The following is a 27,815-nucleotide window of genomic DNA, read 5'->3' on the forward strand; positions in this document are numbered from 1 at the left end:
AAATCTTGTTGTGCTTCACTTCCCTCTCCAGCTCTGTGCTCAGTTTGTTGTTTTTTTTTCATTCAATCCCATTTCTAGCCTGTGGTCTTTCCATTTGGCCACCACTAATTCATCCACCTCCTCCTTCTCCTGAGGGCAGGTTGAGAGGCCTCTTGGTTACCCGGTCTGGCTGCATCATCCCAGTGAGTGTCATTTCCAGGCAGGACATAGCAGCATTGGCAAAGTGGGGCATTTGGAGACAGCGGTGCTTATACAGTGTAATGATGTCTGTGCCCAATAGTCAGGGATGGAATAAAAACCTGAGGACTTTGTTTCTCACATCCCTGCCCCAATTACCACACTATGGTTCCTTCTGCTTTCTCAGGCAGACGTGAGCTTGCCCTCTTGCACTGCCTGACCACCAGATCAATGCAAATGCCATGACTTCAGCACTTGCACCCACTTTATAAGCACTGGACAGCTGCTGTAATGCTTGCACCACTCATGATGTCACTGTTGGGCTGAAGCCAGTGGTCTATCTTATGATTAGAAATTTTGTTTTTCACTGGAACAACTTCAAGGGTTTTTCATTGCCAGCTCATATTACTCCTTGCACCAGTGAAGTGCAGAATTTGGGGAGAATATGGGTGAATGGTAGAAACAGACCAGTCCATGGTAGAGCCCCACAACAGCACCAGTCCTCAGAATAGTTAATCTCACAAAAACTCAGAAGTTTTCTGAATACGGAAAAACACCAAACAGGTATTTCTAGGTGAGAGGACTGGGGCTCTCCTCCCCTTCTGCAGCATGCAGACATCATGCCTTCCCCACCCCAGCGTCTCCTGGGGGTATATGTGCACCCCAAGGGACAGAAGAGAGTAGCTCCTAAAAACAATAAACATTACTCTGGCTGGGTTAGTTTTTACATTTCTGTGTTTTATTTCTTGCTTTCTTTGAAATGACCTGTACCACAAGAATACAATTTATTGAACAGGTTTTTCCTTTTTTTTTCTTTTTCTTTTTTTTTTTTTTTTTTTTTTTTTTTTTTTTTTTTTTTTTTTTTTAGGAGCAGATAATAGTTAAGTAGATACTGTTCATTTCACTGACTGTCTATAACTCCCTGCATCATTCTCACAGCCTCTGTCTTTCTGGCTTCTGGCTTCTCCATATAATCCAGCCACAAGAACAACAGAGTGGCCTTTGGCCAGATGATTGATTACAGCTTGTGGATACAAAGTGGAAGCTCTGTTTTCTCAGCTCCAATTGGTAATAAAAGCTCAACAAGTTACATTCTAGGGTCTTTCTTAATGACTTTCCCCTCTAATAGCTGCTTACATGTTTCTAGTGCAGCATGTTTTATTTTATATATTTGTAATAGTTTAAAAAAAAAAAAAAAGACTTAGCTTACAAAGACATAAACAATGCCCCCTTAGCATGAGCAATACTGCAAGGTTGATCACTGTGGGGGAGTTTCTTACAGTTTCACAGTTTTGCTGTGAGGTGTAATGCCCAAGTTTCCCCAGAAACTAAATTTTGTGTAGTATTTTACCTCTTCTCTTAATTGATCCCAATGAAATTTATTTTGCATGACAGGCCAGACACCACTGTTCCCAGAGAAGAATGTGCCCAAAACAGAAGAGCTTGTCACTTGGGAAGAATTGCTTTCTGTAGTAGCTGACAGGTACGTGGTTTCTGTTATCTGCACATGCAAATCAGGGGGTGGAGCTGCTGTTACCACAACTGCTGGATATGGGCTTCATGGTTATTCACTCTCATTAAAACACTTACCTCTACAGCTTTGTTTTTCTTTTCTTTAAGTCATAGAGCCTATGTCCCAAGGATCAAGCTCCATCATCTTTTGCCCCATGTAGGACGGCGGTAAGGCGCTGACTCTGTGATTCCTATATTACAAGTGAATGGAATGAAGAGCACTGACCCAGAACACATTTCCTAGTTCATGTGTCACCTTCCACATCCCTGGACCTTTTTGTAAGAGACTGCAAGAATTCAAAGACCTAAGCAGTTGATTGAAGCCTCATTTCCTATTTCAAAGTGCACTGAGATGACTACAGGAAGATGCTATTCTTCCCTGCAAGCCCAGCTCACTGTGTAGCTTGACATGCTCCTCAGTTGTGGCTGTGTGATAGTACTAGTGATGCACAGCACATCAGAATAACTGGGAAGAGATGTGTGTGATTCCTGCACTGGTCTGAAGGGCCCAAGAGACCTGACCTGGTTCCCAATTTAAGATGTTGCAATTCTTTTAAGGGTTAAATCTAGACAGGTGTTTCTGTCCCAGTTCCTGGGGAAGCGTTTGCATTTATTGTGTAAAAAGATTAATATATGCTAATTATTGACTGGTTCAATTCTCATCCTATTTCAGAAGCAATGCAAACATTTCCAGGCATATTATCTTCAAGCAATGGGGGATATCCAGAGTGGCTCCAAGGTTATGCAGCTGTAATGTCGAAAGAATGCCCTGGAAAAAAAAAATGCATTTTGTATCTTTATATTGTTCTGCCAAGGCAGGAGTTGCCTCCATACTGTAGTGCTACTCTAAATAGCCAGCAGTCTGTGGGCTAGAAGCTAACTCGGCAGTTCTATGTAATTATGTTTTCTCAGTAGTTCTTTTTCCCTACTCTGGAGAGAGGGCCAGAGTCCAAATACAACAAGGCTGGAATAACTTTTTTTTTTTTCTTTTTTCTTGTAAGTGACATTTCCAGCCACAGCCCAACAGTAACCCAGCAGAGTAAGAATTGCTGCTTAGGATCTTTTCAGCCCATTTTGGGACAGTTGTCTTTGTGCAGAAGATCAGGACACATAAAACGTGCTGCAGCTGAGCTGGGTGGAACTTTGAAGAGAAGCAATGGTGTCAAGTGAGTCAAACCTACAGGCACAAGTGCAACCCAGTCCTTTTGGGAGAGCATTTCTGCCGCAGCCAGAAAGAGATGCCAGGGTGCAGCACGTGGTTAAGGTGGCTTAGTGGTGGTATTAATTTCACTTTGTTCCCTCTCAATCACAGGTGGGTACAGGGATTGTGAGTGCAACCAAGAGCCTCTCATTTTCTCCCCAGCTGCCTATGGTAGGGAGCTAGGGACAGAAATATCCATTCAAACCACCGTATAATTGCTACCATTATGAGCAAGGAAGCAGTCCCAGCTCCCATGTGCCTTCTGCCCCCTAGGTCTCTCTGGGTTTACTGATGTGCCTGAAGCAAGACTAAATTCCTTTATCAAGCGAGTACAAAATGAGTACCTACAACTGTGTAGTGTACGGAAAACTCAGAGGAGATAGAAATGAATTCAAGTCTAATGAACTAATTCAAGTGCCAGGAGTGAGCTGACTACAAGAGCTGAGGGGTCAGCATCAATTACAGCCCCCAGTCTCTGAGCTAGCCTGGGCATCATTCCACTGCCTTGACAGACCTGCTGTGACACATTCTGCTCCAGTAGAAAACAAGCACCAGTGTCTCCCTGATCACATGCCTCAATACCGGTGTGGAAGACTTGTTCCTGGGGGCAAATTAGTCCTCTGCCACACCAAATTTCTCCTGGGCTAGCCAGGAAGGCATAGAAGCTTGAGGGGAACAGAGGCAATAGAGCTACTGGTGTTTCAACAGCAGATCAGAGGCTTTTTCCTCACCTCTACTGCCATGCTGCTGACCACAAAAACAGACAATACATTCAGGTCTCGTCAGTTCAAGCTGGCTCAAAACTAAGTGATCTAGAAAACAGAATCTTAGAGAATGCCAAGAGGCAGTTTTGTCAGTCACCCACACTCTTCTATGGCTACTGAGAATACAGTAAGTTGTGGCCTAGGCAGAGGATCTAAACCAGGGCCTGGAGAAAGCAGAAAGTTGGTTATATGAGAGGACTACATAAATACTCCCCTCACTTCTCCTGCCACCTCAAGGTCAGGTACTTTCTTTCCCATCAGCAAAAGAACATCTTACCAGGCCCAGGTATAATCTACGCTAGCTCTTCTGCTGCTGTTGAGGATAATGGGATGAGGCAGGGGAAGACAGTAGCTGGGATATCGGGGGGTTAATGCCACCCTCTAATTTATTTCCCTAGGCTGCCACAAAAAAGCAATCTCTCAGGCTCAAGAGCTTCCTCCTCCAAAAAGCAGTGCCCTTGATTTCTACACTAGCATTTGGCAATAAGCCTAAATCTCTGTGGAGGCAAAGAGCTATCACTTTTATGAAGTCTAGGAAAGCCCAGGTTTGGGGTGTATTTATACATGGGCAGTAACCATGCAGACAAAGCCTTGTCTTCTCTGCCATGAGGAACAAGTGGGGAACAGCACTCAGCTGAGCTGAAGAGGCAGGTTTGATACACTGTAGGGTGAAAAGTGAGGAAGAACTGTAGTTAGCACCACGCAGGAGAGGATGCAGTGATTACCAAGTCAACTCAGCACTGAAGCATAACATCAGGCTCTTTTCTGCTTATCTTGCCACCTGTAAAAGGAGACTTGCATTCTTCCAAGGTCATACATCCTACCTCTTCAGGGGCCTGCAGGGACTGTACATGGGAGGGAGTAGCCAGGCATAATGACACACTGTACAAGGTCGCAGAATATCTTACACAGTTAGGAGCATCTTTCCCGGTAAGAAGTGGGGCCTGTATGTACAAGTGTTACCTGTCTCTACAGGAGCCTGGGAGGCAGCCGTTTTGATCAGGAGAGGTCCAGCAGTGCTATTCTCCAAAGGAGCATCTGCTCTATGGTTAGAACCAGAAAGGTGAAAGAAGGACCCTGGCTGCTTCCCTTTCTATCTGACCCCTCACAACACCAGTAGATAAAGTTTATATTGATTCTATTCTTCCTCTCTTCCTGCTGCTGTCCCCAATCCCCCTCCAGCACTGACAGAGGGAGCTGGGGAGCAGGCAGCCTGGACAGTGCTGAGAGCATCACCACGCAGAGGGTATGAGCCCCAGTGACTGCCTCAACAAGTGCAAGAACATATTCTGGTATTTCCCACAAAGAAAACAAATGAAAAAAAGAGAAACAGGTGACTGATTAAAAGAGTTTCTCCCTCCTGTACATAAGATTCTGCAGTCACGCCGACAGATAGACATTAAATGATTCTTCCATAATAAATGATTGGAGATAAAAGCCGGCGGTGGCTGCTGCTGCTGTTTGGATTGCTCCGTTGTCTGCATCTCTGTTTCTAGTTTGTTCCCCGGCCACTGTCGGCTGGCTCTGGGGCTGTCAGACCTTTGCCTCTAGCATTTCTAGGAAGAGTTTATGCATGGGAACCTTGCCCTGAAGTTTGATGCTGTAGAAGTGCTGCACGGCTTTGGCAGCCGTCTGCCGCAGGAGTGGCAAGGTCAGGAGCAGCTTGCCTGCTCGCCGGGGCTCCTCGTTGCGCTGACTCAGCTCGTAGTCCTGCAGGGCTTCATGGAGAAGGTCCTGGAGTTTCTGCACTGCATCCATGTCCTCTATGTGCATGGAGTCTAGGGAAAGGGAGAAAAGATAGTGAACAGACAAGTCAGACCAGAGGAAGAAAATCCTTTATGGTCCTGAAGCTAAAGATGCTTTCTTTTCTTTCTTTTGTGATTTTTTTTCTCTCTTTTTTTTTTTCTTTTTTGGGGGGGGGGGGGGGAAGGAAAGCAGTGGGGAGTGGAGGTTGAGGTGGGGGGAGTTGTTTAGTTTCTTAAGGAGGAAAAAAACTTGCCTTGCTGGTGGGTGTTGGTGCTGCTGCTGTAAAGTTTAGTGTCACCCCAAAGGGTTGGCCCTAGCAGTGCAGGGACAGCAAGGTTGCCAGGCAGGGATAGGTGACACACTGTGTCCTGTGTGCTGCCCATTTTGCCAGTCACCCCAAAGCTGTGCAAGGGTCAGCCCCTTCAGGGGCCTTTGTGAGTTGCACATTCACTCGCCCTCCATACTCCTTATGGGAAGAGTCACCCCAAAAGGGGCAGCAGCTGCTGTGCTGCCACTTGGGAGCAATCTCATTAAGGATAATTAACACTGCTATAGCGCTTCATCTGTCTAAACTGCTTAATTGCCATGCAGCTGCTCAGGGTGTCAGTAAGACAGAAAAGCCCCAGTAGGTCACAACCAGTGTGTCCACGGGTGTTGCCAGCCCCACCTTTGTGCATATGCCCACTGTTTCCAGAGACTGCCGGCAGATGCTCAGGGAGCTTCCTGCTTCAGTAAAGGAAACCTGTGCCTCCTACAAAGCCTCTTCTCTTGGGCTGCCAGTTCAGGTTTCTACACACTGCCAGAGGGGCTAGCAGTGTTTGCAAGGCTGGCACAGCTCCTTAGGAGACAAATGTAGCTGGTAATGACACAGTCCAGTGAAACCTGTGTTGAACAGAGGCTGCTAAACTTGTGGGTTAGTTATAGTGACTAAGGTCAGCATCAAAGAGCTGAGAGGTCATATTAGAGAAGATAACCAGGCAGTGCATCACTGAAGGTTTCTCTCCCTTTCATCTTGCTGATACTTGCTTCTTACAATTCTGACAGAGCTGGAGACACTGTTCTCTTGTCTTCATTGTTCAGAGGCTTTTAATCAATACTGAACCCATTGATAAAGATGCCTGCCATGTGGCAATGAATCCAGAAGGAGCAGAAAAGGGACACTGTGACCATATACATACAACACGAATGTGAGGACATGAATTCCTCAGTGTGACAGCAGGGAAGGGGAGGAAAGCTGGCTGAAGTGCCAAAATCTCTCTAGAAATGTGTCATCTCTATGGAGAGCACAACACAAATTAGAAACTGTGAATTTCCTAAGATACATGTAAAGTAAATGTTATTTATGATCCATGATTTATAAAGTATTACAACAGTTGGGAAAATAGTATGTCTAACAAGAAAGCTGTTTAAGAAGCTTTTTACAACGATTGCACTACTTACAGGATATTGAAGAGTGCTATTTTCAAGAAGCCTACTGAGAAAGGAATTGTTGTGCTGCTTTTTGTACGCAAGAAACAAGGCAAAGCAGCTCAGAGAAGGGGTAGCAGATCTTCGCAATGACCTGAGCTAGCTGTAGAGGTTGATTCTGGAAAGTAGGGAGAAGCATGTTGCCAAATCATTCTGGCAACTTTGCCCAGCCAGGTAGCACCTCCGGAAAATTTCCATGCACCACCCAGCAGAAGTGAACAGGATCCGTTTCCTGCCAAGTTGCAGAGGTCATTTTAGAGACTGGAAACATCAAGCTGCAGCTCAGCAAGAAATGTGCTCCAGCATTTCTGTTCAATGTTCTTCTGGCTAGAGGCAAAAGGGGGGAAAGGAATTATAGCCCATCAGAGTTTACAGATCCTGATGTATGCTATAAGCACCAAACAATGAGTCATGTTTCAGATCAAAGTGGGTTCTTTTTTTTCTGGGTACTGGTACTTCTGTAGAGTAGAGAGAAAGCCAAAACTGCTCTTCTGCCACCTGACTTCTATGAGGTGACAACTAATCACTAGACATATACAGGTGGAGGAACAGGGCAAATAAAAATCAAAGCCCTCCCCCCTCTACTTGCTGAAAGAAGCTCAAAATTGGCAGCTGACTGCAAAAAATAAAATAACATTGCAGTATTAATTTCCTTGCAATCCATCAGTGAGCTGGTGTCAATGGCATTGATAAACTGTTAATTACAAAATCAATAACCATGAATTTTTACAGCTGTCAGAGCACTGAGGTGGAGGGAGTCTGCCTGACTTAGGGTCAGCTGGCCTAGAAGTCAGTCCTCATGTCAGGAGCCCCTGGCATGGGGTACGGGGCAGGTGTGAGAACAGAGAAGGCTCCCTGCCTCCTCACTTAACTCTGTCTGGCAGGAGTAGAAGAAGCAGGGACCTCACAGGACCCACTAGTACAGTATTGGCTCCACATCCCCTTGCTAGATCTAGACCTTGTTCACCTCATCCCAGGACTAAAATGCGTTGGGGGAAAAGAAGGGGAAATAAGTTTTGGCAAGCTTAGAATATCCTTAACTGAACATGCGCTGTATGGTAACCTGGAGAGCTCTTCAATACGCAGGTTGATCATTTTGTATTCCTGAGGAAAGAGGACTTAGGAATGTCTAAGAAGGGACTGCTTGCTCTGGAAGATAACAAGTTGAGTCTACAGGACCCCTACTCTGAAAAAATGTGTGATCATATTGTTGGGACTTGCCTCCTGCTCTGACCATTAAGAAATAATTTCTCAGCTCTCTAAAAAGCACTTACTAAAGACAAGAGTTTGCTTGAATTATCTTTGCCAGTCCTAGCAGGTGTGTCCTTGGTGCATTATACTGAGGACTCAATGATCAGCCACAGCTCTGGCAAGGTCAGGCTATTGTCAGCTTCTCCTCTAGTGAGGAGTGAGCAAGCTCCCACTTCTGTTTTCATTTAATATCCTAGAAACAAAGGGTCAATAAACACAGAGTGGCATGGGAGAGGGGAAGGTCCCTGGAAGCTGGGTTGCATGAGCAATTGCACCCAGAAGGCATAGGGGAAATTCAAGAATTTATATGGGAGACAAGGCAGAAAGCAGGTCTAGGCAGCAAAAGGGCTAATCTAGTTTAAAACGTAGCTTTAAACTCTGTTTCTGACCCAAGGGAGCTGAGGCCTGGCCCTGAATTAGTCTGCATTCTAACTGATTTAGGAATTGGCTGCTGGCATGCAAGCATATAAATGCAGGCTCTGTAAGTTTACTCCATGTCAAAAATACACTAAGAAAAATAAACTGTATTAAAAGAATGTAAAGGTTACATTAGAAAAATACACTTGCACTACTCTAGCTTCCTTATGGAAGCTTCTTTATGTTGGGAGAGTCTTTAATTATACAAAGAAATGAGATGTCATGCTTTGCTATAATAAATTTCTATATGAATAACCAAGCAGGATTTTTGTGGATGATGCTCCTACATAGCTGCACTTCTATCTGCATTAGGAGAAACCAGTGAAGTCAGAATGGCTTAGTCCTGGCAGCACAGTGAGCAGCATCAGCAGAGAGTGCTTCTGCTGCACAGTGAAGAACTTGACAGCACCACAGCTCAGGTCCTGCTGTGTCTCTGCTCATAGCACATCCCGGTGTGGCACTTAAACTGTCACCCTGTCACAGCCACTAGCTTAGCACTTCAGCCTCTCTGAGGAGCCCTTCTCTCTGTTTAATCCTGTGACCTTCCTGGTAGACGGGAGGTAGGTTCTTTAACAAGAGTTAAAGAACCACAACTGAGAGAGGCCAGCCTTGGCCATCTGCCCATCCTGGTTCAGTGGCAAAGTGAAGGCAGCAATTAGAGCTAAAAAAGCAATATATGAGAAATTGAAAAAGGGAACTAGATAGCAATTTATATGAATAAGAAGTCACAAAGTGTAGAAAATCGATATGGGAAGTGAAGGACATCGGAGGAAAATCCATGGCTGGAAAGGCAATAAAGAAGTTTTACAAATATTTAAGAAATAGATGAAAAATGAAAAGTCATTGGGTGGCTCTTTTCACCTGGACATAATTAAACTATTAATAGCAGTGCAGAGGAGACAGAAGTCCTCAGTGAGTATTTCTGTCCTGTTTAGAAGAAAGAAGCATTATGTACCTGTGTTATATAAAGATGATGAAGACTTTAGTCTGCTGTTTATGCAAAATTATGCTAGACATCTGTTAGGGATGAACTTTACAGAAAGTATCAGAGCTAGATAAGTTGTTTTTTAAACTTCTAAGATTACTGGCTGAGGCACATCTGGGGCAAATTAAAGGTTAACAAGTCTTGGTATTGTTGAGAAATTCAAGATGACTGGAAAACTTCTAATGATATTTTTCCTCGATCTTATCTGATCATTTCCATGCTAGCCTGATCTGAACCAGGGCAAAATAAAAGGTGGGGGAGAAAAAGTTATGTTCAATTAAGACTTACAAGGTGGTATTACAACTACTGCCAGTCAACACGATACTTTAGAATAGAGGTCTTGTCAAACAAACCTGATTTCATTCTCTGATGAGATTACAAGTTTGGCTGATGAAGTTAACTTCATAGATATAATAGACTTAGGCTTTTATAAGGCATTTGGCTTAGCACCATGGGACATTCTCATTAAAAAATTATCACTATACAATATCAATAAAGCACACTTTCAATTGATTAGTAACTGGCTAGATGACAGATCTTAAAGTAGCTATCAGTGTTGAATCATGCCTGAAGGAGGAGTTTTCTAGTGGAAATCCACAGGGATCAGTAAAAAACCAGCTGCTACTCAACATTTTTATCAATGAGCTGTAAGTAATTTCCTTTTTTTCTTTGAAATTGCTGCTGCCAGGAAGTACGGATGGCGAACAGGCACAGAATGATGTAAAATAGTGAGAACAGGGCTTCCTCACAGCATTCTCGACCACTTGCTTATGCTTGAAGTAATGTATCTATGGCCAGGTAACGCAGCTATGGAACAGGAAATTTATCATGTCAAGCTGTCAGGTTTAAAAAGATCTGGGCTCAGCGAAGACCACTATCTAGAGGCAAACTGATGTTAAAGATGTGATGCCTTTTTTTTCTCATTGAGAGAATGAATAATTTTTTAGAATCATCTACCAAGAAAGATGTAGATTCCCCTTCTTTTAATCCCTTCAGCTTCACACTGGGTGTCTTTCTAGAAGGTGACTTTAGCCAGCCACAGATACTGGACTCACTGCTGGGCCACAAGAGTGAATGTTGTGACTTGTGGATGCAGTTCAGTGAGGAGATCTGATGTGAGACAATGAGACTCAAGGGGTATAGAGGGAGCCCTCATCACACAGTAGCTTTAGCAGTCTCTCTTTTGGAAGGGACTAGTGAGCTGTGTCTGGCTATGTCTGGCTTTTGTGTAACATCAGTGCAGCACACAGCATCTCTTGTGCTTCCCACAGCTTGCCAGCTGCAGCCCAGGCCAGACTGACACAGAAGGCAATGGGCCAAGGGCCCTGGCCTTTCTCATCCTCTTTGCAAGAAGAAACAGAACAGGCAACATCAGCCAGCATGTTTTACTCTCCAGTAAGGCTCTCACTCCAGATCTACACTGTCTCCCAGTTAAGGGGAGGATTCAGTGTCTGTGGTCACTTAGCATCTCCAGGACAGGATCAGACAGCCCCAGTCCCACAGCTTTTAGTGAGTTTTGAAACTGGGACCAATGTTTCCATGTTTGCTGTAACTCATCAACACTACTGAGGTGGATGGAGGTGTAGCTCACATCCTCTTTTCTGAACTCACAGCACAGGAGTCAGCTTGCTAGTGGAGAAAGGGCTCCACAGCCTTTTTTTTTTACTGCCAGAAACCAGTAGCCACCCCATTCCTGACTTCACTCCTTAATACAGGGTCAGAAGACAGATGGGTCTCTTGCAGCAGCAAGCCTCACTTCTCCCTGCTATCCAGCTTAGATCTCACTCTGTGGACAGAGAGGAGTTTTAAGTATGCTGCATGACACAAGCAGAGCCCTGTGTCAGGCTCTGCCTTTCTCCCAGGCCATATAACAGCACGGACCTTGACTCCTGACTGTGAGGCTGGCTGGGCTGGGGCTGTACCTGAGTTGGCGAGGGCCAAAGCTTTGAGTGTGACAAACTCCTCCTTTTCCACTTTAAGCTTCTTATAGCGGCGCACCAGCTGTAGGATGGCCATGTAGAGCTCCAGCAGCCCGGTCAGACGAGAGTGTTCTTCATCCATGATGTAGTCCTCAGCATAGACAAGTTTGTCCTCGTACGGCAAGGAGCGATACACAATGCCCAGGATGAGGATTTCCATCCAGGCACTCTGCAGGAGGCTCATCTGATCCCCAAGAGAGAGGTTGGAGAATCCTGACAGGGGTCAAACAACAAACAGGATCAAATGGGTGTGCAGCAAAATCAGCAAAACTCAAGAGTCTGAGGTTCCTAGTTTCCCTGAGTTTCAAAGCAAGTACTCACCCCCAATGGCCTATGCCTTACAACAACAAAAGCTTACTGAAGTCACCCTGTCTTCATGGCAGTCAGCACACATGGACCTTACCCTTCTCTTTGCTCCCATACGCACCCACAGCCTCAAACAGGAGTCCTGAGGCTCTGACTGCATTTATGGCAGCCCAGGGTCAATGAAAACATCTTTTCAATGATCTCTTCTTCTTCTATAGCAGCAACTGTTTTGTACCACATCATCCTGCTTCACAGTTCCGCTGTAGTTTTGTACAACAGCCTATTTAGTCTGCCACAGCTGACCAAAGAGCAGAGAAGAGCACAGACAGCAGGAACAAGGGCTTCTGATGGGATAGGAGCGAATGACGCAAGTCTGAACTGCAAGCATATCACAGTCTCCCGTTTTGAGGTCCTGTCAACAACGGAGCACCAAAATGTATTCAAAAGCTGACAGCATTTGTGAACAGAATCCCCTTCTATTCCTCTTTGCTACCTGAACTCCACAACATCAGTTTTCTGCACCTCACAGCCAACAATCCCAACCAGTGTCAAAAAAAACACCTTCATAGTGCTGTATAAGGTACATAAATCACAGCCAAACTCAGTCGAAACATAACCAGCACCGCATAGTGAACCAAGTCATTCTCCTTAAATCCAAAAAGAGCAATTATCATCTGGAGACAGATCCCCCCACATACTTGACAGCCCCAGAGCTCACTCGAAAAGTGGAGACGCAGAAAGATAGAGCCACCATCTGTCCTAGGAGGGAAAAGAGAGGGGAAAATCATGGGAAGGAAAGCTGTGTTTGTTTCACCATCTGTACCAGGCACTCTTGAAAAACCCTGGGAAATGGGCACTGTGCAACAGCCACTACAGACATGGATGCCAAGCACAGGGTGTTGGTCCCACCTAGGAACCTGCCCACCACTGACAGGCAGGGATTGTGCTTTTTGGCAGCTCCTTGCCTCTAAAGGTTTCCAGGGCTGTGAGGGAATGTGGGACACCCTTCAGCTGGGAAGGCAAATGCTCCATTGGCCTCTCCTGCCAGTTTTCTGCTTTATTGAGCCTCTGGCCTCACCAAAAGGCCAGTGAGCTTGTTAGACCCTTACAGAAGCCTCCTAGTCTTGCTGGCTGTGTGCTAGGCTCAGCAGGACTCCTTTATTCCACAGACCTCCCTGTCACAGTACTTGGCCCCACATCAGGGCCTAGGTAGCCAGCCACCACAACAATAATTTGATTTCTCTTCTTATCAAGTTGGCAATTAACAAAAGAGCTGATGATTGCTATATTGACTGACTGTAGGTTCTCTTTTTCTATCTGCAGTATCTCAGCTGAGGAAGGGAAGGCAGAAGGGTGGGTTAGTGGTATTTATTTATCACTACGCCATGTTTTGTGTTTGTGTTGCCAGGGGGAGCAAAGGGTGATAATGGCCTGGCAGCCCTTGGACATCCAATTTCCCTTATCAGGCCACTGAATAGAAAAGAGGCCCCAGGCCACATTAATTAACAGATACCAATCAGCTGTCACGTGTTGTGTGTGCAAGGACTGAGGGGAGCAGTGGGTGGGAGGGAAGAATCAATAAACCATTGGGGAGGAGTGCCAGAGGGAACAGCTAAAGAGGAGTCCATGCTACTGGGGAGAAGAGCTGCAAATCCAGCTCCATAGCTGCAAGATTGATTCCTGTACAGCATGGGAACAGTACACAACTACTCTATACAGCCTTGCACCCAGTGAATCCCAACCCTTCCTTGGCTGTGGGTATTTCATGGGTGCTTCATCCTTTGCCTTGCTCTTCTGTGCTTTACCTCCTGCAGTCCGTAATGTGCTGCCCCTGAATCCAGCTTTCCTGACTGAGTCCAAGTGCAGGCTGATGGAGCTTGAAGGTTTAGGATCCTGTCTCCTCAGGTCTCCTACTTGCTGCACAGGGAACTGGGATTAGTCCTGAGACAGGAGTAATGGTGCTGTGCACAGCCACTCTCACAGTCTCTAGCACCTAGAATCTCTCCTTGGGACACTCTCCTAGCTCTGATCATGGAGAACAGCCTAGCATTTAGATTACTGCCACTGTCACATGGCCTTTTCGCATCTTCATTACCCAACTGGATTAGAAAAGGGTAAATTATGCCATTGCCTCAGTGCGGTCTGCTAACAAACTGTTAAAGATTGAGCAATAGTCATGCAGTAGAGTGAGAGGATTCGGGACAGACATGGCTCACACTTTACTGCTAGAGAATAAAATTTTTAAAAATTAATTATTTAACTCTAGCAGTAGCCTCTACGTCCAGCATCTCTGTTAATCTTTCCCAGAGGCAATTACAGCAAGTGGGAATTGCACAGGAGAGACCATGTTTTACCCTGTGCCAAGGAGAACAGAGGAGTCAGCAGCAATTGCTCTACCTGCCTGGGAAAGCTCCCTGCCCAAAGCACTCCAAGATAGCCAACAGCTCCAGCTCTGGCAGACAGGGGTGAGGGGGAATTGCTGTGGTGCCAACCCTGTCCTTGAAACATCTGACAAAATTGGGATCCACTTCCTCCACTGTTTACAAGTGTAGAATGCAAGTGCTGGAGGACTGTGTCTGTATCATTGCAGTCTGCACAGACGAGAAGATCACAAAACCTGGGGTCTCCCATGCTATAAAACTCAAGATCAGGAAAGGTAAATGCTAATTTCTCCTGTGGAAAATCACAGGCTTGCTGTTATAAATTTGTAACATTGCAGAACTTCTGACTGTGAAATTCAACTGCTTTGCCATCCAGCAAGGATCCAGCCCTTCAGAATTCCTGAGCTGTTCAATGGCACAGCATCCAGAAAGTGCCCTTAGTGATCTGTTTCTTGCAGCTTCTCTCAGGTCTTATCCTGAAAGGTGCTGAATGCTCCACTGCCATTTCTAGGTTTCCAGAAGAGCAGCCTCTGTCTCTAATAAAGAGCTGCATGCATGTTTCCCTCCTTCCCAGGTGCAGGTTAAGAAAAGCTGCTTTTATTTGCAATCGCTGATGTGACATTAAGGTGGGGTTTTTGTGTGTATGTTGGTTTTTTTTTTTTATTTCAATGGTTTGGCAGTGGGAGCTCCCAGAATTAAAAAAAAAAAAAAAGTCACATAATTTGTGGCAAGTGGAGTTCATAATCTGTTAATTTATTATCATTTCTGTCATCCTGGAGGGCCATTAGCAGAGGTAATAAAGGGAGATGTAATTATAGGATCTGAGGCCACTCCAGACACAGCTGCTGTCACTCCACTTGCCATATTTCATTCTGTGCTAGTACTATCGTCTTCCTAGTGAGAACAGCACAACAGCTACCCTGGGAGAACCTTCGTCATCACCTCTCAAGAGAAGTCTTCTCCTTCCATCAAGAAACACAGAAAAGGTAGATGTTGTTCAAAGGCAATTAGCACAGGGGGAAGGGTGAGTAGTAGGGTGGGGGGCTCATACAGAAGGGGACAACTCCACAATGGCTAAGCATGGCTAATAAGGCAATTGAGCTAATAACACTTGCTAAACACCATTAAATCATGCTTTCTTGTTATCGTAAGTGAGTGTCTTTAAGCTTAACTGATTTTATTTGCTAACACTGTGGGGCAGAAGTTTGTGTCAACACCTGGGATCCTGAAGGGTTGGTATGACTTTAACGTCACACAGTTCTTTACCAATTCCAGTGTAAACACAAGGTAGGATTATGTGACTTTTATTCCTATATCGATCTCTCTCCATCCAAGAGGTCATGCACACATGAAGCAATGTCCTGTTTTGATCAAAATCCTTGGAAGACAGAAATACAGAGAGCATGGATAATCTAGACACTTGGCAGCCTCCTGGCCCTGCCCTGCTCTGCCCCCTTGCTGCCTGACTCAGTACGTTTCATACTTGTTTCAGAACTAGGGGGTATTTTGTTCCATTTTTATGAACTGTCTTAAATTATGTTTGTTTCTTGATACTGCTCCCTTGTGTAAAAATCCCTGAGCTCTCTTGTGTACACATAGTCCTGTTATAACACTGCTGCTGGTCTGAACTGTGCCAGGCTGATGGCTGTCACTGTGTTACAGGGTTTTTGACAGGAAAGACAAATACACAGGGAAAACTGAGATGATGGCAGGTATGTCTTGCCTGTCAGAAAGAAGAGGAAGAGCCCCTTTCACATTGCAGCAGTAATCTCTACTCTATCCCTGTTCTGGCAGGCTGGAGAATCTGTCGGAACTTGGAGCTGAGCATCCCATGCTCGTTCCACAGTCTCAAGCCAGGGAACTATAGCGGGGCACCCTGCATGAACAAAAATAGCCAAGGTTAGATCAACAGCACCTCACTGGGCAGCTGTAGCAGCTAATAGCATTGTATTAAAACCTTTCAAGTTGACACCCCAAGTACTGGGTTAGTAGAGCAATCCAGGCTGAGTTCCCTAATCAGTGGCGTAACCCCACTTGTGATGAATCAGCCCCAGATGGATTCTGGTACCAGTGATGGGTGTAATCCCCGCAGCTATTGCAGATCTCATGTAAGAAGGGCGCCACTGAGATTAACCTCTATTCAGAAACATTGTTCTGAAAAAGTTTCTCCTGACTTTATAGTCCTACCACATCAATCCATATTGCCTGGGAAACCACCAACTCTTGAGTCACAGGAGAAATAATCCCTCTGAAAAGAGAGAAGCAGCCACCAAAAAGCCAAAAGAGGAGCTACAAAGAGAAGCAAAATACATTGGAGAACTATACCGTCTGATCATTCATGCTAAGATGCTTCTTGAAACAAAGAACTTAAAGCCAAGAAGCAAAGCAAGAGAGCACAGAAACATTAAGTGGAAGACACAGACAATGTAAAATATAGGTTAAATCCTGTAGCTAAGCCTCAGATACCCTCCTGAGACAAGGGAAGGGGACAGAAGGCAGGAGATAGCAGTAGTGAGCTGTTAACAGTGAGCATCTGAAGCAGTCTTTGGAAAACAGCCACAAAAACCCCAATGACATTCCCTAAATTCCCTGGCCAATTTCTGCACACCCAAATCCAGCCTATTGGTTTTTGGGGGTGCAGGGAACTAAAAAGAGGAGGCATTTTTTGTTTCCAGTCCAGATCTTTGTTTCTAGAGCTCCCCCGAGAGCTACATCAGCCTGTTCAGCAGAGGTCCATCCTACCTGCTGGAGTAAGATGTTTGCTATGTCACTCAATCTCACAGGCTCAGTCATTGGTTACAATCACCTAGGCTTCAGAGACTAGTCACACTGCCAATAAGGTGTCCTCATTATTTGTCAGCACAGAAGCCTGGAGATTGATTGACATGTGAGTATGCCCATCATCCAAATGGGACTTGTTCTGTGATTAATCCAGTATGACAAAAGCTTTCCTGAGTTTGAGCAAGAATGCTCACTACAGACAGTGTGAGTGTCTGCTTTGTCATTAGCAGGGAAGTCTCGTAGCTGTCATAACACTTTTTCACAACAGAACTAGGTCATGGTGATTCAGTGCAAAATCACTAAAGCCCACCATACCATCCCAAGGGCTGTTTCCCAGGCTCTTTTGCTGTGCCACTCCATGCCAGGTACAACTGAGAATTTTATCATATTCTCTTGAAGCCTTCTGCATAATCCCAGAGCACACACACATACAGCCATCAATTTATGCACCTATATCATAGACTATATTGGAGTTTATTACCAATGAGAACCCACCACAAGCAGTTTTCTGTGACAGTGGTTTCCATCCATCATTACATCTAAAATCCTTTTTGAAGACAAAACTGATAAGCACAGTGACAAATAATAGCTCCATTTTCTCTTCATGCTTACATCCTTGTAATTCCTCCTGTTTACCTGGGATGTGCTTTGCCCAGCCAATGATCACCACCAGTTCCCTGTCTGCCAGGTCACAGAGGGTTGTCAGGGCTTTGATGTCACTCTCTGGCATGGTTGGATCAGGCATGGCATAAATCTTCTCTGGCTCAGCCACCAGCAAGTGGGAGACGATCTTGGTCACTGCACATTTCAAAGGAGAAGTTGCTGTTGGATCTCTCTTGACATAAAACAGTAAAGAGTCATAACAGCCCTTTCTAGAATGACCTTCCTAGGATAAGACATGACTATAGATGCCATAGGACCTCAGAAATGGTTTTGGTCACAACAGAGGAAGACTACACTGAAGATACACAAGCTGAAGTGATCTGCTTATACCAAACCAGCTCTGTACAGGGATGACAAAAGGAGGAAGCTTCTGTAAGGTTGTCAGCCATTGTCTCAGGTAGGTCCAACAAGGGGAGGAGGAGGCATGAATAATCAGTAGGTAAGATGTGGAAAAGTTTAGAGAACTACATGTAGTATGAAAAGAGAAATCAGTATGGGACCAGTTTTGTTAACCTAGCTTGGATAAAGAAAAATATCAGACTATCACTCAATTGGTTTACGTAATCTTAAAGGTCTGGTATTTAATCCTAGGTACAATGAATACAGCACCTGAGCTGTAGTTTAGGCATAGCTAATCATCTACCTCTGTATGATGATCGTAAGGAAAAAATCCTAGTGCTTGTGACTGATACAGGAATCAGAAGTGACTACTGCTCCATTTTACATTTTGAGACACCAATAAAAAGAAACATGGCAGTTGCTCACAGTGCCACAATCCAAGACCAATACCTACGTGGCTTTTTAGCTGGGGGAGGGATCTGTAGGCTCAGGTAAGTGCTACTCTCAGAATCCAACCTCCTCTTGTATTTCTGACGGCCTCCACGGACTCGATCAAGACGAACACCTGCAGGTAAAACAAGATAAATCCTCATGATTCCTTAGTGCCACAAGGAACATTGAGATGCAGATGCTAAAATTTGCTAAGTAAGATGTTTCCCACGCTCCAGGGAGCTTTCCTCTCCCAAACACTTGAGATCTTGGCTGAACCCAGCAATCCCAATACCAACTAGACAGCCTCCAGCTCTAAGCATGCTGCTGTGAGCTTTACTTTTACTCAAAACATAAATGAAGACAGAAATTAACCCATTCAGACTCTTGAATCGCTATCAATCTCATGGGCAAATGAAAAGCTTCAGACCTAAATGCCCTCTAGATGATCTTGCTTTTAGAAAGAAAGACTTTAAGTGTCAATCAGACCTGCAGTTATAAAAATAAGATTTTAGATTGTTCTTAAAAATGAGAAGTTAAATGTTCTGTGACCTTTTACTGTTTATATATGAAAAAAGTGACCTACAGAAAATAGATTATGAACTACGAATACAACAAAGATGTTTTCAGCCTTGATCAAGTAAGGCATCTGTAATAAAAGTAGAACCCAAATAAATAGAAAAAAACCTTTACTACAGTAAGGCAATGAACAAGCTAAAGTAGGGAGACACTGAAGTGTTTCTTGCAGCTCTTTCAAAACAAAGTGAATCAAACTGCAAATAGCACATTGAAAACAGTTCCGAGTGACTAGGAAACACTAGTGACTGTCACCATGCAAAAAAACCCCATAGCAGCATCAATAGACAGCAGCTGAAGTGCTGTATCGGTACAAAATGCAATATTTAAAACAAATAGCAACAAAAGCCTTAGATATTTGTCCAGTTTCTGGACAGTCATATGGCTTCTGGTAATCAGTTCTTGTGGAACTGTAGTAATTCAGTCTTGCTGAGAGAAACAGCTTTTGTGAAATAAATTCTCTCACAAGATAAATGTTGGTGTGTTAAAACAAAATAAAATTTTGAATTTACACCATACAAGTAATTACTTAGAAACACACATGATTTTATCTATGCTGATTTTGTGAACCAATTATGTGATAAACTTACTAATCACATTGAACCATTAATATTTTGCAATCAATCCACTGCATAAAAACAATTAAAAGCAAACACTCCAAGTCAGTTTTGAAGTGATGCTTTTTGAACCACTTGTACACCTGAAAAAACCTGCTGACAAATATTCTTCCCCAGAAAGAGGCACATGCCTGACACACACTGTGTTTCAATGCCACATCAGCTTACTATGTCATGGAAAAGAGAAAGCTTTTACTGTAGCGCTCGCACCAGCTCCACTTGCACCGCGTGACACCGTGATTTGCCTCAACATCGAGATCCTGATCCTCTCCCTGGATGCAGGAACCAAACAAGCTTGGCTGGCAGACACCACCAACAGCCCTGCGACTGCCAGAATAACCAATGCCAAGCAGGCCAGCAGCCCTGAGCTATGCTGTCTGACAGCAAAATCTCTCTGGAAGTAGCAACTCCCACATGGAGTGTGGCATTACCTGTAAGCCATGGTGTGTTGGGGACAGAGGCTTACAGGCATGATGTTATTAATGCTATATAGCTTCTTCCTTTTATGAGTCCTGAGGCTCTCACTGAGCAGGAGGAACAGGAATAAGCAGGCCTGGAGCTCTCCAGAGCAAAGGAATTGCTGCTGCAAGTGGCTGCTCTGGGAGGATGGCACATATTGGAAGACGGAGAGAAAGACATGAAGCTGAATAAGTGAACTCAGATCAAACTGACTAGTTTCCTTCCCCTGACCATGTTTCTGACTCTGTATGGAGAATTCACTGAGATCCCTAGGCATAAGTATTACCTTTCTCCTCCATTACATGGTAGTGTTTTGAAAATGGTGCCCATTGCTTCTTATACCTCCATTCCCAGCAGCAGGTAGCCTGTGAGCAAGACTCCTTCCTGGGAGCCCCAGTGTGTTCCAGAGAGTGATTTCAGAAAGGCCAGCCAGCGAATTTCTAACCTGAATTTATCTAGGGAGATCCCTTGCAAAAGAAGGGTCATGGGGGAGGTCCATTCCCTCACACTAGTGAGCATGATGTCATTGGTGCATGGAGACACCATTCTCAGCTCAGGAGAAACCAACACGCAGCCCTTCAAGATGCTTTCACTGTGCGGTTTGATAAGCAGCAGCAAAGGGGCTAGGAAATGAGGAAATGAGCTCATTTCATTCTCCCAAGGAGAAGCATGCCATCCTCCAGTGCTTGGCAGAGGGATGGCTGCACAGGTTGCAGCAGTATTAGGGACCCTCAATCAGATTATAAGGACACAAAGGACTTAAGTGCATTAAAAAAAGATAAGAGAGAAGCAAAGAGATTTACCCTCCATCCTTCTTCTCTCCCTGAGCAGATAGAGGTCTCTTTGCCCAAGGACTTTGGCTTGTTAATTTTGAACAAGTGCCTGTCCTCCTCTTGTTCCCCATCCTGTGTGACACTCCTTGAGGCAAATGTTTTCAATCAGCATTTGCAGAGCCACTGTTCTACTGTCGTCATTGCTCCAGCCGCAGAGCTGGTGAATAGGCTGACCCCTACATCACTCATCCCAGAGCCCAATGTAGGGTGCAGCAACCTGCAGATGCTACAGCAAACAAAAGCATTTCAACCCCCGAGTCACTGTCTATGACACTCCAGACATAAGCATCAAGGAAAAATCCCTTCCCCAAAGATCTGGCAGACTTATGGGTCGTATCTAGATGGAAGGAAAGGGCACAGGCAAAAATCAGGACCCGTTGCTGAGCTGGGATATTCATGTGACTGGTTAACACCTGCTGTTCTACTTCGATTTCTTCAGTGGTTGATTTTAAGATAGGCAGGCTGCTTACAAAACAGCTCTGAGAGGAACACTAAAGGACACTAAAACAGAGTGGGGAGGTACAGTAGGTGAGCTCAGAGAAGCAGCAGGAAGGAAAGCACTCAGCAGTGAAGAAATGGGGCAGGATGTAAACTGAGGTGTGAACGGAAATGAGAGAATTTAAGGAGAAGGGGATGAGAGAGCATGGGCCAGAGCAAGGCTGAGTGGTACATTCATGGTAATCCCAAGGGTGAATTTCACACCAAATGTGCAGGCACCTGAGATTTAACTGCAAGGTGCAGTAGCCACTCACAAGATGCAGCTGGGCCATGCTAAAGACTCTTACACAGGACTTGGTGCTACAACCTGACAAGACAGCAGCAGAAGAAAGCTGTTGCCTGCCAGGTCTTTCACAAATCCATTTCTCACACTGGCTGGTTTCCAGGAGACAAGGCACTGATCCTACAAAACCATCACCACCTTAGGCACTCATGGACACCCCTTCTTGACAAGATCAGCAAAAAGGGAGGGCTTACATGAACCATGTGAGATGCAACAGTACAGAAAAAGTTTGGGAAGTACTACCCCTTGATAACCTACCTTTCTGGCAGCTGCATCTTCACAAATGAAGGCTATCTGTGCTCAAAACAACCTTCCCCTCCTCTGGGTTGCAATGAAGTGCTGCTGGTCATTGAATCTTGTGATGTTTTGAGGGACACTGTGTAAGTGTCCTGTCATCCCATCAGGCCTAGGGGTGGAGTTGACCCTGGAGTCCACCATAGGGATTGAGTTCCAGCTCACTGGCCACACGGTCTCAGCTCCGTAGCCTGCTTGATCACTCTCTGACCTAGCAGAGAGGAGGGCAGGGACAGGACCTCTGCAGGCTCAGCATGCTGCCTGAGGTAGGGATGTCAGTTTTCTAAGCATCCTGTGGGTGCCACTCGTGTTCCAAGCGCTCTTGCAGAGGGGTCTGTGCCAGCACCAAGCTGCTGCAGTAGGAGCTGATCTGCTGATCGGTTCAAGCTCCCTGCAGTTCTCTGTCACGCCCCTCAGAGAGAGATGTCTGCCCGACAACTTCGGGATCAGATGTCCCCTTGCTGACTTGATAACATCAGGCTTTGGGGTTTTTTTCTTAATGGAAGTAAAATAATTCCAGCTTTTTTTAAAAGCTGGACCTGGGCCGAGTGTCGGAAGTAAAAATAGCAGAGTATGCAGAGGTGACAGCACAGAGAGTCAGGTTTAGTTTCTCTTTTATTTTATGGAACTAAAAATACTCTTAAAAGCTCTGTAAAGCTAAGTCCTGGCCAGTGGGAAATGCAGTCTAGGGCCAATATCAGCTGTCGTGTCAAATTACCAGCCTCACCTCACTTTCCATCAAGTCCTGTCACATGCCCATGAATTGATAGGAACAGAAAGATCTATCTTGCCAAAGGAGCTAATGGAGGATCCAAGCTACAGGATTTGCATGGTACAATGTATGTTTAGACCAAGAAGGATACAATCTAAGGGAACACAGGGCAAGTGCTGGCCAGAGAGTGAGGCTCGCAGGAATTCTTTTGCTGAGCTTTTGCTAGCAAAGTCCCATGCCTAATCCTTGAGCTGTAGTTTCCAGATCAGTTCAGCCTGCTTGGTCTCCCTGGGTCTGAGATGCAATGTGCTCTGCAGCTAACAGATACTCTGGCAGTATAAAGTACATGGACTGGCACTGCCTAAGGAAGATGGAAGATGTAGGCTAAGAGAAGAGAAGAAAGAAAGGGAGAAAAGCTGTGCCCAAGGTGTCTCTTACAGAATTTCCCTCTCCTTTTTTGCTCTGAACTTCAGGAAGACAACAGGATGTGGTGATGGGATAATTGAGCCAGGAGGCCTATCAAGGAGATGGAGAACAGTGATAACCTTAAAAGTTAGGCTTGCCAAGATGAGGAAAGAAATAGATTACAGGGAAAATAATCTCTGTCTAATCAGACTGGAGAGGCTGCTAACTGGTTAAGCTCTCTTGTTAACCTGGAATTCTGGTATAGGAAGGAGAAAGGACTCCTTTAAAATATTAGACTCTTATACTGCTGTAAAAAGAGGCCATCCCATGGAGAATCTCCTGGTAGATGGCTGGTGTAATCACCCAACTCACTGGAAACATAGAAAAGGGATTTGTGAGTCACCAGTCAGTACAGCCAGAAAAACCTAGTGACTGGCATGGTGCAGGGCAGTGAGCCTGGGAGTGACACAGTGGGAAGGTTACAAGGGCCTACAGATTGATTAGACCAGTTCAAGCAGGATCTTGCAGTCTGTTCCACCTCCATTTTTGCAGGGATATGTTAGTCAGGTAGGAAACCTTGTTTGCTGTCTGTCTGGAGTCCCCAGAGCCGGAGGGACAGATTAACCCTGTGATGCCTGATGATACCTGGTACGAGAGGTTGTCACATGCCTTGGATACTTGCTCGTCACACACAGAGACACACACAGAGCATGTCCCAGGCGGCTGGTCCAAAGTACACAGGGTCTGGCATAACCCACATAGGTTGCAAACCAGTCCTCCTCTGTCAATGCCAGCTGCATGGCTGCCAGCTCTGCAGAGTTGTCTCTGCAGCATTACTCATTGTTGCCTCTCAAATGTATGGATTCTTTCCTGTGCTGAGCCCCTCTCACCTTGACCCCCAATCACCCTGGAAAATCATGAATTAAGTGGGCTTTAATGGCAGATGGGAATAAAGAAAACCTCAGTACCTTTTTTCAACTCTCTGTAATAACCTCCACACCTATGCACTCACCCTGTGTTCATGGTCCACACAAATGTCGTTTGATGGCTTCCCTTCCCAACCCTCTAAACAGTCTGAAGGCAGGACAGCAGAAGTTCCCCAGGTTCACTATGTCACCCCTGGCAGCAATGCCTGCACAGCAGCAGGTAGCAGGGCACTGTGTGTAAGGAACAGAAGCAGGCATGTGGCTGCCAGGAAAATATGAGGGATGCCTTTCACAAAAGGACCTAAAAGATGACAAAGCCCACGCCCTACTGACTTTCCAAGAGGTAGTGCTTAGAGCTAGATCCCCAAAGGGATGTTTTTTGACTAGAGGAACCTGCAGCCCTGGTGTAATTTAACTCACCTTACTTTAGATTTTCATAGCTCCCTCCTGTGCATCTGGGCTGCCCTGACAGAAAACAGAGAGAAGCAGGCAACTCCACATCCATCTCACCTGGCCAGACACTTACCTGAGGAGTGACAACAGATATTTCTGTCTATTGACTACCAAGGGAAACCCCGCAGGGTCAAACCAATGCTTTCTCCAACCCAATTTTCTGTCTATTTAGGTAGAGCATAATAGCTTTTTGGAACAAGTGCAGGAGCACAAACATGGAGCAAGAACCAAAGTTTTAGATATGTAGCACAATGGAGAGGCCCCCACCATTGCAGAGAGAGATGCCTGCTTGTGACAAAAGTGTCCATGGGTAAGGGAGTTGGACACCCCAACACAGTGTGCTGCTGCTTTGGACAGCCTCTTAAAACAATTCTGCTTGGGCCTTGCAGCCTTGAAGTGTCACCTAAAGCCCTTACCTCAGTAGCAGCTTTTCCAACAATAAGAACTAGTGTACACTTATTATTTAATTCTCAAATTAGAACAGCTGTGCCAGGCAATTCTTAGTAAAGACCCTCTCAGGATACCCGGCAGCTCAAGGGCTGGCACAGTTTTTGAAGGTGAGTCAGGGGAAGGGATTGAAGACTCTTGACAGAGATGAGTCACGGGTGAATGTAGATCACCAGAGGCTGTGAAAATGTTGATGCACATGCCTAAAATTACCATAGAGCAGTGGGAAATACATTCAGTCCCACCCTACTCTCGCTCACCTACAGTGTTGTCAGAACTGCCTAGAAGCTTATAGTACAACAGTTGGAGTCTAAACAACCCTGGATGGTTGCCACTTTTATCAGCTTCCTATTTTCTATATCTGTTAGAAAACAATAAGCACAGTTTCTGGTGACAGTATGCACAAGGTGTTTATCACAAAGTGTACAGGGGATGCCCCTATGAATCCATACAGATGAAAATTGATGGAGTCTGGACTTCATATTTTGTAGAATGGAGATTTAGTTAGGCTTGTCAAGAAAGTAGGCAGATTAACATTTCAAAATACATGGGAGGAATCAAATTGAAGGGATTCATAATCTACTGGATATGGCACAAGCTATGGGGAGGGTTCTGGATGCACCAGTCTTACAGCCAGAAAAGAGGCAGCAGCTGCTGTCAGCCCGATGTGCACTTTGAAGACAGCCTTCAGTTTGTGGAATTACCACTGCCCTACCAAAGGCAGCACATGCTTGGTGTCACAGCATCACCCAGCCCAGCTCCAGCCGCAACAGAAATGCTCGATTCACACCTTGCAAAATACTTGGATGTGGTTGATATAGACATCAAGATGCCACTCACTGCACCTGGAGATCCTGTTTCAAAGGACAGGGGGTTGCCTGTCTGTTTTTTAAACACAGGAGAATTTTAGAGAGAGAAAAATAGTTTTTCATTCTCTTTTTTTCATCTGGATGCTTCCAATAGTGATATTTCTGGCTGGAGGCAGAGTACTCTATAAATACAAAGCCATTAAATAGCATGCAGCAGCAACCTGATCGGGTCTGCCTTTTAATTTCCTGACATGAGCTGGCCACTAACCCAATTACCCAGAATCCCCGCAGGAGCCCTCATCCTTCCCAGGAAGCACAAAGCAAGAACCTGAGCATATTGCGGGGATGTCAGCTGAGCTTTCACTGAAATCAAATATCTGTTTGAGAACACATGGTCTGGAAGCAGGGATGGGGGCAGGAGGCAGAGGCTGCTGGAAGCGATGTTCCATTGAGATTCTTTCACTTGAAGGCAGAAATGAAACACACTCCATTTGGTTATGTTGCTGAAAACAAGTTCTGATGTTAAGTCAGTTATCTGGATTTTAATGAAGGATGAAGGCAAAGTTACTAAGTAGAAGTAGTTTGAGATTGCCATTTTTTGGAATCCCTTGTTTAGATACTAAATGACTGCATCCAATTTATAACATCACAGACCCAGGCTGGCCCAGGGTGGTTTATTTCCTTGGGAAACATTTACAGTAGCAGCCACTAGCTGGTAAGGGAAACAGCAGAGTTAGGACTAACTATAGCCCACTAGAAGTAGGGAAGCTGGCTACAGGGTTTCCTTATTAGCCAGAGTCTTGAACAGGAGATGCACTGACAAAAGAAACAGCCAATTCTGAAATCTGGAGATTGCAGGCTCACCATCCCTGAAGTGGGGACCCACCCCTCCAGCACCCACTCAGATGAAGGCACTTAAGAAGCACAAAGGTTATCAGGTTTTTGCAGGTTCCAGGGAGGCAGGATTTTCCCAAATACACGGGGGACAGAAGGGAAAGGGGAATAATTAGGAGGAAGATGAGAAGAATGAACTTTGTGGCTCTCTTCTGTTCACTTCTCATTCATATTTCACTACCTGGCTATTCCAGCAATTACTACAACAGAAATTAGATTAAACAGTTGGGAGTCCAAAAGCATGAGGGATTTGTAACAAAGATCTTGGGTGTACTGTTGAATTTTTACATGTTCTCTAGCCTTTCTTATGGAAATTCATTAGAAACAAAGGAGCAAAGCCTGGGAAAGGAATGTTTGTACTTGGGATTACAACACCAGAGCAAATACTTCTAGGAAGAAAGAGAGTCATATAGATAAAACAAAGCATATGCCTTTCCTGGATAATTGCCTAACCTCTCTCTTGCTGCTGAAGAGCCTCCTTTTTCTGTGTCTAGCTCAAGACTACCTTCCTCTACCTTCCTTTCTTGCATTTGTAGACGTTCACCATACAAGAAATAGCTCAGAGCCAGGAGGCTAGGCTAGAAGACAACTTGCACACATTCAGTGTAAGGTGAAGCACCTCATTCAGGGCAGCTTTCCTATCCTGGGAATTCCCGCTCCTGATTTTATCACAAGAAATGTATGTAGATTTGGGGGACTACAGAAATATCTTCTACTTTCTGAAATAAGGTATACCTGATCTAACACAGGACACATCCCCAGGGCCCTTTCAGTCTTTGCCCTCTTTCTTGGAAGCCAAACAGTGATGTCTCCAAGAAAATGAACAGAAGAAAAAAATAATTGAAGAAAAAGTTCTGCCAGGCTTCCACAACTGTAAAGGCCTGAATGCCCAGACAACATCTACTTTGCCCTGTTTGGTACGGTGTATGGTTTGGTATGTCCAGTACTGCCTCTCCTCAGTTTGCCTTTCTGCCATTTCCACCCGAAGATGAGTCCTGTAATGAGAGGCCTTGACATCCCATTGCACCTCACCTATTATCCCTGTCCCTCTTCCCATGATCTCAGAACATATCCCTTTCATGTATTGAGTTTACATGGCAATGTTTTCATAGCAGGGGCTGCAGGGCTGGCTTCTGTAAGAAGAGATCAGAAGCTGCCCCCATCTCAGACAAAAATAGCTCCAGAAAGCTCCAAAACAGACTCTCCATGAG

The 27,815-nt window shown here is 45.0% G+C and overlaps 1 protein-coding gene across 7 annotated transcripts in view; it reads right to left on the minus strand.

The window, feature by feature from the left end:
* Positions 1–894: 894 nt before the first annotated feature.
* Positions 895–27,815, minus strand: part of ESRRB (estrogen related receptor beta) — a 124,963-nt gene continuing 98,042 nt past the window's right edge. For all 7 annotated transcript variants that reach the window (XM_071745922.1, XM_071745924.1, XM_071745926.1 and 4 more), the window contains 4 exons: positions 18,424–18,534; positions 17,604–17,765; positions 11,443–11,712; positions 895–5,432 (listed from right to left, as the gene is read on the minus strand). In XM_071745922.1, coding sequence (XP_071602023.1) covers positions 5,188–5,432; positions 11,443–11,712; positions 17,604–17,765; positions 18,424–18,534 — 788 coding nt within the window. In that variant the 3' untranslated portion in view covers positions 895–5,187. The remainder of the gene's footprint in view (positions 5,433–11,442; positions 11,713–17,603; positions 17,766–18,423; positions 18,535–27,815) is intronic.

The sequence above is a fragment of the Heliangelus exortis genome, chromosome 5 (assembly GCF_036169615.1).
Source record: "Heliangelus exortis chromosome 5, bHelExo1.hap1, whole genome shotgun sequence".
In the NCBI taxonomy this organism is placed as follows: domain Eukaryota; kingdom Metazoa; phylum Chordata; class Aves; order Apodiformes; family Trochilidae; genus Heliangelus; species Heliangelus exortis.